Source organism: Lipotes vexillifer, unplaced genomic scaffold, assembly GCF_000442215.2.
Source record: "Lipotes vexillifer unplaced genomic scaffold, Lipotes_vexillifer_v1.1 scaffold983, whole genome shotgun sequence".
Taxonomy (NCBI): domain Eukaryota; kingdom Metazoa; phylum Chordata; class Mammalia; order Artiodactyla; family Lipotidae; genus Lipotes; species Lipotes vexillifer.
The window spans coordinates 440,832-452,831 of record NW_006783200.1 but is presented as its reverse complement, the minus strand read 5'-3'; the positions used below and the strand labels follow the sequence as shown (position 1 = coordinate 452,831).

General features: G+C 38.3%; 1 protein-coding gene across 1 annotated transcript in view; it reads right to left on the bottom strand.

The window, feature by feature from the left end:
* Window positions 1-12,000, bottom strand: part of LOC103075725 (A-kinase anchor protein 13-like) — a 114,243-nt gene that overhangs the window by 76,477 nt on the left and 25,766 nt on the right. The window contains 1 exon segment of the mRNA XM_082931024.1: window positions 9,620-9,756. Coding sequence (XP_082787150.1) covers window positions 9,620-9,756 — 137 coding nt within the window.

Here is a 12,000-nt window from a genome sequence, read left to right as displayed (position 1 = left end):
TCTTTCCCTGGCCAACTTCTAGAGCCTAACAGGAATCGTGCCATTTTGATCCCAGTGGCCTGACATTCTCCACATGCTGAAAGACACCAGAACACATAATTTGATGGGTGAGGGAAAGGTAAGCATCATGGCATTCAAAAAATAAATTTATCCAAAAGATAAGTAAAGTGTCTAAAAAGATACATGCTCACATTCTGAGTTACAGATGTTGGCAGTGTACTATCTTAATACCCTGATTTTGCATTCTTATGGGATAGGGAGCAGAAAGGTGTTCTGTGATTTTTTTTTTTTCCCCTTCACAGTATTTCCCTAATCAGTCAGCCTGCTCAGTTTTAATTAGGAGTAAAGAAACTTACAGCTCTTCAAGAAAGAGTTTAAAAATTATGGAAACTAATGAGTCCTGTTAGCTTTGAAACAGAAAACAACTCCCATACTAAAGGGAGTGCCACTTTAAAGCCTTAACATAACACTTCAAAAGCACTCTACCTTCTGAAAGCACTCTTTATACCGCTGGGGCTGGATCTCACCAGCTCATATGAGCTTTTTTCCCCACCCTGTAGAATCCCATTTCCTACGTTAATTGCTCTTTAAGCGATGAGTGAGGGAAAGATGAGAGGGGACCATTGGACAGTCAGAAATCTGAGGCCCAGACTGTCTCATGGGCTCCCCCACCCCTCCCCACAAGTACAGGAGAAGCAAGATTTGAATGGAGGCTGATTTCAACTTTTAAACTGCCCTGTTCTGTTATCTTAAAAAAAAAAGAAAACCAACCCTGTAAGGATAAGATCATCTTTAAAAAAAAAAAAAAAAAAACACCCTGTAAGGATAAGATCTCAAAGTCAATATCAGAAAAGTCCTCAGTGTTCCCTTCACTGGGCCACACTGTAAAATAAAACTATATGCTTTACCAAGTAGATTCTAAAACAAGGTAGGTCTTGTTTTAAAATAAAATTATCGATGACTCCTTTTAAGTTAGTGAGGACTGACCTGGGCATCCTAAAGTTTCTATTCCTGGGGCCACTCTCCACAGAAAGGAAGACTATAAATGGTCATGAATACCAACTTTAGAAGACACTTTTAGGATGTCTTAGCTTTTTCACTGTACTGTGTTGAATAGTGTCCTCCTCAAATTCACATCCTTTTCGGAATGTGACCTTATTTGGTTGAGTCTTTGCAAATGTTATTCGTTAAGATGAGGTCATACTACACTAGGGTATTTCGTGAATCCAAGAGTAGTAGTGTCCTTATAAGAAGAGACAGCAGCCCCTCTGATACATTGCTTTTAGGACCTCCTGACTCCAGAACTATGAAAGAATAAATTTATATTGTTTCAAGCCACCAAATTTGTGGTAATTGGTTACAGAGGTCCTGGGAAACTAAAGCTGCCTAAATGTCTAATTCTCAAAACAATACCAAGGGACAAGCAGAATGGGCATCAAAAAAGCAAAATGTGTGATGAGCCTGTTTTAAAACACACAAGCAAGGCTTCAAAAGATATGAAAGATTTTGAGCTGAAGTTTCCATTTATCACACATTCTTCATACAAGTTAGCTCTTCCCAGTGTGAAAATGACTTGCAGATGGTAGAATAGGTTTCTCTGAAAAAAGGAGAAATCTGCCTAGCATACAGCCTCAACATAGCCTTGTTCCTTGTGTGTGCTATGCATTTCTTGGTGTGTGTTTTTAACTCTTGAGTTTTTAAAAAACAAAAAACACAAAATAAAAGACCTGGGAGTTTTTTCATAGTAACACGTGATTTCTTTAGTTTTGCATTCCTGATCCTGATTTAAGAATCAGGTTCAGGGGCTTCCCTGGTGGCGCAGTGGTTGAGAGTCCGCCTGCCGATGCAGGGGACACGGGTTAGTGCCCCGGTCCGGGAAGATCCCACATGCCGCGGAGCGGCTGCGCCCGTGAGCCATGGCCGCTGAGCCTGCGCATCCGGAGCCTGTGCTCAGCAACGGGAGAGGCCACAACAGTGAGAGGCCCGCGTACCGCAAAAAAGAAAAGGAAAAAAAAAAAAGAATCAGGTTCACACAGTATAATATTCTTACACTCAAGTATTTTTGTGAGCTAGCAGTTATTATCTGAAAAGGGAAAAATAGGACAAATTCAGAAATTAAGACTGAGCTCATTTATTAAGTACTGAGGCAAATGGTTTTAACTTTAGATTGAGTTTAAAGAAGGCTCTAAACTACTTTTTTCCAAGTTTTTTTTTAGCATTCTCAAAAGAATTTCCCAACTTCATCACATCTTTACACTACCTCTGCAGACTAGAAAGTAGTCAGTGGTGTAACGAGAAATCAAACCCAGAGTATGGTCGTAGCCTTTCTATAGCTAGGTATGTGTCTATGGATAAGTCACATGATGATCTTTAGATCTAAAGGTTAGAAATTAATATAAGGTCTGTTGAAAAGTATTGTCCATTTAAATCGTGGATAACAGAGGAAAGAAGGAAAGCAGGTTTTTAAAACTTTTGAACTGTTTTTGCAATGTTCCCTTTCCAGTCCCTGAATTTGTTAGTGCTAGAGTTTTTAGAGAGATCTGCCAAATAACAGATGTGACAACTACTACTTCCACCATCTTCCTCCCTCAAAACAATACCAGATTTGGGGGGATGCTGTTTTTTCATTTATATATATTAGAAAGGGAAAAAAATTATGGCTTCTGACACAGACATAATGTTCCATGCCTAATATTTGAAGCTCCTCTTAAGAGTTTTTGAGTTATGTGTCAGTCTTTCTTCAGAGAGGTCTTTTCTCTTAAAATGTCTGCTAATTAAACGACTTTCAAGACTTAGGAAATTATTCCTGATTGTCTGGAGGAATGGTGCCATGGGATCAGTTAAACTAACACAGTTTTTAAAACTTAGATTTGAATCCATGTAAATCAAATGTACTAGTTAAACTGATCCCATGGTGCCATTCCTCCAGACAATCAGGAATAATATCCCAAGTCCCATATATGTGTGTATATATATAATATATATATATATGTAATATAAATATATATTTATATGAATACTTATGCATTTGTATATAAATATATATAAGAATGAAATATATGTATATACTTTTTCATTCTTGTAAACAAACAGCCAAAACAATTGTGATGAGTATTAAGACTGGGTTAGGGCAGAGAAGTAGATGTTAAAAGGTGGAAACAGGAGAGAAGGGGTGGTTGGGAGTCACATATGTATGCGAGAAAGCAAGCATACTAGGGAAACTAAGACCAAGTCTGTACCTGAGACTGACACACAAATCCTTCCTCTCTTGAGTTTTCATAATTGGTTTCCCTCCTGCATATAGGAGGACGGGAACACACACACAAAACTATCATCTCTACCATCAGCTTCTCTCTCCTTGGGGTTTATAAAATTTTGAAAATCTGCAAATGGTTATCAGGCTAGAAAAACCCAATAGGCATCAGAGAGAATACCCTCTGAGCACTACAAAGGTGTGAGAGTGGCTGGTCTTTCCAACACTAGCCTTACACAGACAGTTCTGGCTTCAGGGGCAGGAGCTGAGTCCAACAGAGTGACCCAAGGATACTTGGTTTTGCTTAATTTAAGGCCAAATAAACTAGAGAGAATGAAATTACAAAATAATTACATAAATAAAAGTTAATGTGAAAGTCCAAAACAAATGATGTTTATATAAAGCTTGAGAGAATCTATTACTTAAATATATGTGCAGTATAACTATTATATAAATTTGAATAATAATTATTTACTGGATACTCACCATGTGTGGGGCTCTATACTAAGTGATTTTGATGTATGATTTCTTTTAATCCTCACAACTATTTGATTTAGTAGCTATTCTTATTCCCATTTTATAGATGAGAAAACTGAAGCTCAGTGAGGTTACATAATAAACTCAAGTTTCTAATTTAACTGATCTGGAGTAAGGGCCAGAATTTTTTTCTTTGTCTTTTTTTTTTTCCTTCTTCTTCTTCTTCAAGCTCTCCAGGTGATTCTAGGTACAGCTAGGATTCAATCCTATTGCTAAAAACTACAGAGCTGTGACTGCAGCTGGGGGCAGACAAATCAATAACAAGATAGGACACAGGTAGCAATACTATAAAAATGTGGCAAGTTACAATTCATCAAAAATTTAAAAATTCAGTTCATCAAGACAGCATTATCAAAGTGAACAGGTAGCCAGAGAGTGAAAGAAAATATTTTTAAAATGTAAATCTAACAAAGGACTGGTATCCAGGATACATATATAGAATTTCTACTTCTCAACAACAAAAAGACAAACGATCTAATTTTTTTAATGGGCAAAAGAGATGAACAGACATTCCATAAATGAAGATACACACAAGTGGCCAATAAACACATGAAAATGTGTTTAACATAATCATTAGGTGTCAAGGAAGAGCAAATCAGAAACATAGTGAGCTACCACTACATGCACACCAGAAATGCTACAGTCAAAGCAAAACAAAACAATTATACATGTTGCTAAGGACGTGGTGCCACTATAATTCTCATTCTTGCTGTTGAGAATAAAAAATGGTACAACCACTTTGGAAAAGGGTCTGGCAATTTCTCATAAAACTAAACCTACACTTACGATATGATCCAGAAATTCCACTCCTGGGTATTTATCTAAGAGGAATGATAATATTTATATTTCATTTATATGAAGTTCTGAAATAGGAAAGATTAACCTGTGGTAGAAAAAAATTAGAACAGTTGCTGCCTCTAGTGGGTTAGAGAGGAGACAGACTGGGAAGGGGCATGAGAAAACTTTCCAAAGTGATATATCCTTATGGGGGTTTAGGTTACAAAGATGGGTGAATGCATTAATCAAAGGTCACTGAGGTACAGCTGTTATGGAAAACAGTATGGAGGTTCCTCAAAAAACTAAAGGCAGGACTAACTGCCATATATGATCCAGCAATCCCACATCTGGGTATATATCCAAAGGAAATAAAGTCACTGTCTTGAAGAGATATGTGCACTCCCATGTTCAAAGCAGCATTATTGACAGTAGCCAACATATGGAAATATCCTAAGTGTCCACTGACAGATGAATGGATACAGAATTATTCAGACTTGAAAAAGAAGGAAATCCTGCCATTTGTGATAACATGGATGCATCTTGAGGGCATCATGCTAAGTGAAATAAGCCAGACACAAAAAGACAAATACTGCACAATCTCACTTAAATGTGAAATCTAAAAATGTCAAACTCATAGTAACAGGGAGTATAATGGTGGTTACCAGGGGCTGGAGGGGTGGGTGAAATGGGAAGATGTTAGTCAAAGGGAACATACTTTCAGTTATGAGATGAGTAAGTTCTGGAGACCTAATATTACACCATGGTCATTATGGTTAATAATAAGGTACTGTAGGGGGCTTCCCTGGTGGTGCAGTGGTTGAGAGTCCGCCTGCCGATGCAGGGGACACGGGTTCGTGCCCCGGTCCGGGAGGATCCCACATGCCGCGGAGCGGCTGGGCCCGTGAGCAATGGCCACTGAGCCTGCGCGTCCGGAGCCTGTGCTCCGCAACGGGAGAGGCCACAACAGTGACAGGCCCGCGTAACGCAAAAAAAATAAAAAATAAAAAATAATAATAAGGTACTGTATCCTTGAAATCTGCCAAGAAAGTAAATCTCAAGTGTTTTCTCCACATACATAAAAAGTAACTATGTGAGGTGACAGATATGTTAGTTAGCCTGATTGTGGTAATCACTTCACAATGTATGTATGTAATTATGTATAAAAGTATTATATATATGTGTGTTTATTTATATATATATAAAAACAACATGTCATACGCCTCAAATATATATGATTTTTATTTGTCAATTATAACAATAAAGTTGGGGGGGAAGTCATTGAATGGTACTCTTGAGACTGCATACTTCATTGTATGTAAATTTTATAAAAAACCAAAAAACAACAACCCTATAAACAAATACTGAATTCTAAGTATTTAGGGGTGAAGTGTATTGATATCTGTAAGTTATTTTGAAGTGCATCAAAGAAATTAGATGAACTGGTAGGTGGAAGAATGAGAGACAGATGCATGAGACAGATGCAGATGTTCTGCAGACAGAACAAAGCAAATATAATAAAAAGTTAATTGCAGAATTTAGGTGGTAGATGTTCACTGCACAATTCTTCTAACTTTTCTGTTTCAGAATTTTTAAAATAAAATGTTGGGGGAAAAAATGCCTGATTGGCTTTCTTAACCAGTGTTACACCAATAGGTATGATATAGATATGTATACAGAGAGGTGTAAACATTATATACACTTATATACATAGAAATATAGAAATAGCTATGCAGTTTATATCTTATTACTACACCTGAAGGAATCATGCTTAATATTGCCAAAATACTAGTCCTTTAATTTTCATTCGTTTACTCGTCAAATACTTATAAATTATTATCTATTATATTATACACAGGGCACTCTGCCATGTGCCTTGAAAATAAAAGCTCATATTTTAAAATCCTAATGTATGCCAATCACTTAATCCATTTATGTGCAATACTTTATTCAAGTATCTGATAGCAAGCATCAGCCCTGCTTCACAGTTCTGAAATTACAATAATTTCAATACTTATTCATAAGTGATTATAGTTTTTCTAATTTGGATTCTGTAAACATATTTACTTTATCTCTAAAAGTTTAAAATAAAAGGTAAATTTCTGGCTTGGTGTTTAAGTACTTGAGAGCAAACTAGAGCAATATGAAATAAAGGATTTTCCTTTAAGGATTAGCATCTTAGGGGAGTTACTTTGATTTTCTTAATCAATTGTGGATATGTCTTATAACTTGGAGGAAAAAACAAGGTGTAAGGGCTTTACTTTATCTCTGGGAAAAGAGGCAGCAACTATCAGTATTTTCTGTGGCCTTCAATTATCCTTTTGGATAACAGAGTGGCCCAGATCGTGTATTTTATGATCACACTTTTCTTTCTTAGCTAGTGCCAGAAAGCATCCTAGGATTTCTTCTCACGTTAAAAACGAAATTTAAATTTTATGCTGTTGATCTATGGAAAAAAAGAACTTAGAAACGAGCAAACATCCATAAGAATAAACATGAAGCTCGCAACACTCACCAAAGAGTCATACTTGCCAGGAGGCAGCCATACTGAGTGGAAACATAAGATTAAGTGGAAAGTTCTGACAAACATCGCAGGCTAATGTTAAAGAGACCTCTGTTAAGGCCAGAGTCACACAAGTGGCTGCAGGAAGTGACCTAATGCACCACTCATGGTTCGCAGAAAAGGATGTTGCAATGCCTTGCCTACAGATTATTTTTTAGACAAGGGAGAGTGGGAGGGCTGGAGCCTGAGAAAAAACTCTGGGACAGTCTGATGTTTCACAGTACATGTTGTGTGGATGACCACAGAGGAAGGCTTTTAAGGAAGCAGCTGATGGACTGTCTGCCACTGCCTTGCTTCTATTAAAAAGCACTGGTTATTAAAGCACGTGTCTGGAGGTTGAGAGCAAAATAACAGAAAATAAACAGATTTCAGAGTTAGGGCTAGGTACAAATCTCAATTTTGTTACTTACCAGCTGAGTAATTTTGAGTAAACTTCTTTACCAAACAGAGCCTCTATTTCCTCAGGACTATAATGAAGATAAAACCACCCACCTTGCAGGGTTGCTGGGAGCATGAAATGTGATCACATACTTTAAAAATTCTGTTCAGTGCCTAGTATAAAGTAAGCATCTTGTACACATGAGTCTGTCTGTCTCCTTTTCCCTTCACATGTAAACCCTGGGTTTTATGAATGCTAGAGAAAACACTATTGCAAAACCTCTCTGTCACTAACAACCGTGGTAGAGCGGAGACACTAAGAGGAAGGATCCTCCAAATCTCACCCCAGGCCATCAGACATTCTTCTGTCAGCATGAAGAGGTGAAAGTGCATCCGCCATTTCTCGACTTCCTGAGGCACCCCAGTATGAAATGTTGGTAAAAGTTTATTCGGGGATATGCTTCAACCTTTAAAAATTGTATCTGTCCAGTCATCCTGAAAAAACTGCCAAATCTAGCACTGGCCATTTGTATGAACAATCTCCTAAGTGCTTTTGGCAGTTCGAATAATTAGGTAAAATGTAGTAAATTCTAATTCTCCTTAGCTAGGAAAATCATTCAATTTAGTAACCAGAAATAACTATCATTCTGCAGAGATGGTAACACCCAGGGCAAGCTGTCACGCACCTAGGAGGTTCAAGCAATTATTTCTTAACGGAGACTTTGCCATTTGTTAAAAATTTCTTACTAAGAAAATTTTCACACATATATAAATGTTTAACAAATCCTCATGTATCCATGACCCAGCTTCAGTGATTACTGATGACTGTTTTAAAGCTGGAACTATCTAATTTATTTATCTCGGACAAAAGCAATACATTTTTAAAGACGTGCACCTTCAGAACGGTATTCCCCTTGGGGGGAGGCAGACACTTAAGGAGTCCTTACAATGAAAACCTCAAAATCACAGTGGAAATTACCTAAATTCTGTTGGTTTAAAAAAAAAAAAGATCATATTGGTGTCCCTCTCCCTAAATAACTTCGGAGAAGGACAGATCCTCCAAGTTGTGTGGACTTTTTACTTTACAGAGTCCCTTCTATGAGTAACAATGCCATGAGTCTTTCCAAGGCCCTCTGGAAGACAATGACCACAAGGAAAAGGAACGAGGAAAAGGGCGAGGGGAGGCCAAGCGGGCATACGAGACCGCTGAGCAAAAATGAAGGGAAAGTGAAAGTAAATGCACAGAGGCTTAAATACATTCCAGACCAGAGTCCCAGAACGGTAAGCCTTCTTCTAGCGTAACTTTTAAACCCAGCATCATCACGCTGCCTTGCAGAACCTAATCAGCCACTAACCCAACTGCTCTCATCACTTCTCCAAAGTCATCATGAACCCTCACAAAGGCGTCTGCTCAGCTGCCATGTTTCTGCCCCCTCAACCACTCTCTATTATAAGGACAAGCACTTGTGGCATATAACTGAGTACCATTTGCTGATCCTGCTGTGGGAAAGGCCTCTATTCTTCTTAGGAGACAAAACCAACCTTGCTGCAACCAGATACAAACATAAGCAAAAGAACGCAACACCCCCCCCACTCTCTTAGAGCCTCAAATTATATGAAAACACGAGGTGATTCATGTGGATGGGCTTGGCTTTTCACTAGTGAGAAAGCTTGGATTCCTGAGCAGAGCTCTAGAAACTTCCAATCAAGCAGGCTCGATGAGGACGGGTGACATTACCAAGCTCAGCAGTGAGTTTCAGGCCTAAACACATCAATCAGAAGGCTCTGTGGTTAGTTTATACACGTGACGTCATACAGTCTGAGCTGTGGTTCCTTCCTGCCCCCTGAGAAGTATTCACTGTCATCTGATTTAATTCACATTAAAGGAACTTCCATTTCTTTAGGCTTCAATCTGAGCTTCAAAACCTGTACGTAACCAGCCGTGATTCTACAGAAAATAAAGTGGCCAAGGCCTCTTTCTAAGGCCTGGCAACCTGGAGCTTCATTCTCTGAAAGGGAGCATTTATGCTTCTCTAAGACCTGAAGAGAAGCCCTGTAAGGCTAGTAGGAGTCACATCTTACTAGCAGGAGTCACAAACTGAGTCCAACAGTACCTTGGAGAAGATAATGCTGTCCACTTCTTCACTGGGTGAGTGAAAGAGGTCAGAATCACTCCCAGATTCTCTTTTAAGGACACCTTGTTTTGAGGCACACTCTCTGCCCAATCCAACATCCAGGAAGTTATCACATTCTGAAAAAGAAAATGTATTCAACCACTGTTTTAAAAAAAAAAACCAGTTTCTTTTCATTCTAGCCTTTTAAATCAACCAACTGATCAATCAATCTCCCTCCCTCCTCATACTAAGAAGCTGTAAAGCACACAGTCGAATTAGTAGCTTTCAATTCTCAGTTGATACAGTTACTACAGGACAACCATGAGTTTGTCATGTAAACCACAGGTACAGAAAGATAAAACGATGATTTAGAACCATAATTCCACCTATGTATTTAAATAATGATCTGTTCCTCCTGGTAGTTACAGAATTTATTTCTTTTGCTACCAAAATCAGAAGTTCCTTATTAAGAAACTATGTGATAGGATTTGTGGGCAATTTCTGTTTTGAGACTTAAGTTCTTTCTGGAAACTTGTTACTTTATCAAAATACCGAGATAAAAGACAAAGGGGGAGCATAACTAATAAAACGTACCCGTGTATTAAACTCACGGGTTCTATTAAGCAAGAACAGAAATATAACTATTTAAATTCTCCTACCTTAAATAGATCAGACATTGGATGAATAATGTGATGAAGAAAAATATATAATCTAGAATCTGTTTTCAGTTCAACAACTAGGATGTGGACTCTGGTGAACCAGACAGAGGGGGCCTTGATAGAAATATTACATTGGTACATCTAGAATTCTAAAGATTTGTATGCTTAAATTAGCAAAGTATTTAACCCATTCTCTTCTTTAACTCTGTAAACAAAAAGGACGTGTGACCTGATAACAACAGAGATAAAAATATCTCTATGTACATAGTGAAACCAAGTAAGACATCAACCTCCTTCAAGAAGTTTTGAAGAATGAAGCGTTTCCATTCTAGTTAGCATTATGCATGATTTGGAAAAACATATGTATGTTTATCAAATCTGCAGGTGATACTAAGAGATGAGGGACAGAGTAGATAACCTGGCTACCTAGCAGTTCATGAGAACTCTACCTGGAGGTTTTGCTTGAAAGCAAATTCAAGAGGAGTTGACAATACAAGGTTATGGCAAAACAAACAAATACTAATAGTTTTAGGCTCTATTAATAGACAATGCACCCAAATCCAAAATGGGGACAGTCTGGCCAGTATGTGCCACCAACACTGCATCTATACAGTTGTGTTTCTTCCTAAATATTGATAAATTAAATTAAAACACTGATAAACAAAAATGCATGCATGGTAATGAGGTCACCATGAGTGGAAACACCTGAGATACATTCAGGTTGCAGAGGAGCTTCAAGAAAATGTGTCTGAGGATGGCTGCAAATTTGCCTTGTGCCATTCAGGAGGGAGAACAAAGCCCGCCAAGTGGAAGCCAGAGCTTCACTATAACGGGGCTTTGGGCCATAGGCTGGCAGTCTTATAAAGTCATGAGGCTCGTTCACCAGATGGGCTGGAGCAAAGACTGAGTGACCGTGGCAAGACATTTCGAAAAAGCTGTCTGCGCAGAAGTGGAAGTGGAGACTGAACTAGACGACCCCTAATGTCTCTTTTAATTCTTAGAATCTATGCTTAGACAATAAGTGTGTGTGTGTGTGTGTGTGTGTGTGTGTACAGGTCTGTGTTCAGAGATAATGAGAAGAGGAAGTTTTTCTTATCTAAATTAACTAATAACTGATCATAAATCAATAAATAATTTGCCCTTCTTAGAGGAAGGGTCAAAGAGGCACTGCACTGATACAGGTCATGAATCACTTGCCAATAAAATTACCTTTTCTATTAGTTAGGCATTTGACTAGGTACTGGGAATTATCCAAATAAAAAGAGATGCCTAATGTTTTTGTCTGTGTGTGGGGGGGGGGAGTAGTCTACAATTTTGTAGTAGAAATGAATATATTAAGAGGTAATTTCAACACAGAAGTACAGAAAGGATGCCATAGGAATAAAGGCGCGGCCCGCAGATTAATCTGAAAATGTTTCAGTTAAAGAAAAAATTACCTTGGTCCATTTCAGTCTTGGTCCAAACTATTTCTGAGTGTGTTAGTTAATGGGAAAAGCCTTGCCTTTAAAAGACTAGAAATCATGGGGATTTTGGAGTTCTGGTCCCTTTTTTCCCACATCCCAGAGTATGTACTAACTTAGGTGGAGCTGGTGGCTGTGATTTTTCTACTTGTTCCCCCCACACCTTTTCCCCACTTGGAAAAATCAAAAACTCCACTTCATGGATGAGGGGAAAATAGGGGGACTGGCCAAGGAAAGAAAGGGCTGCCGCAGCAACTATGCT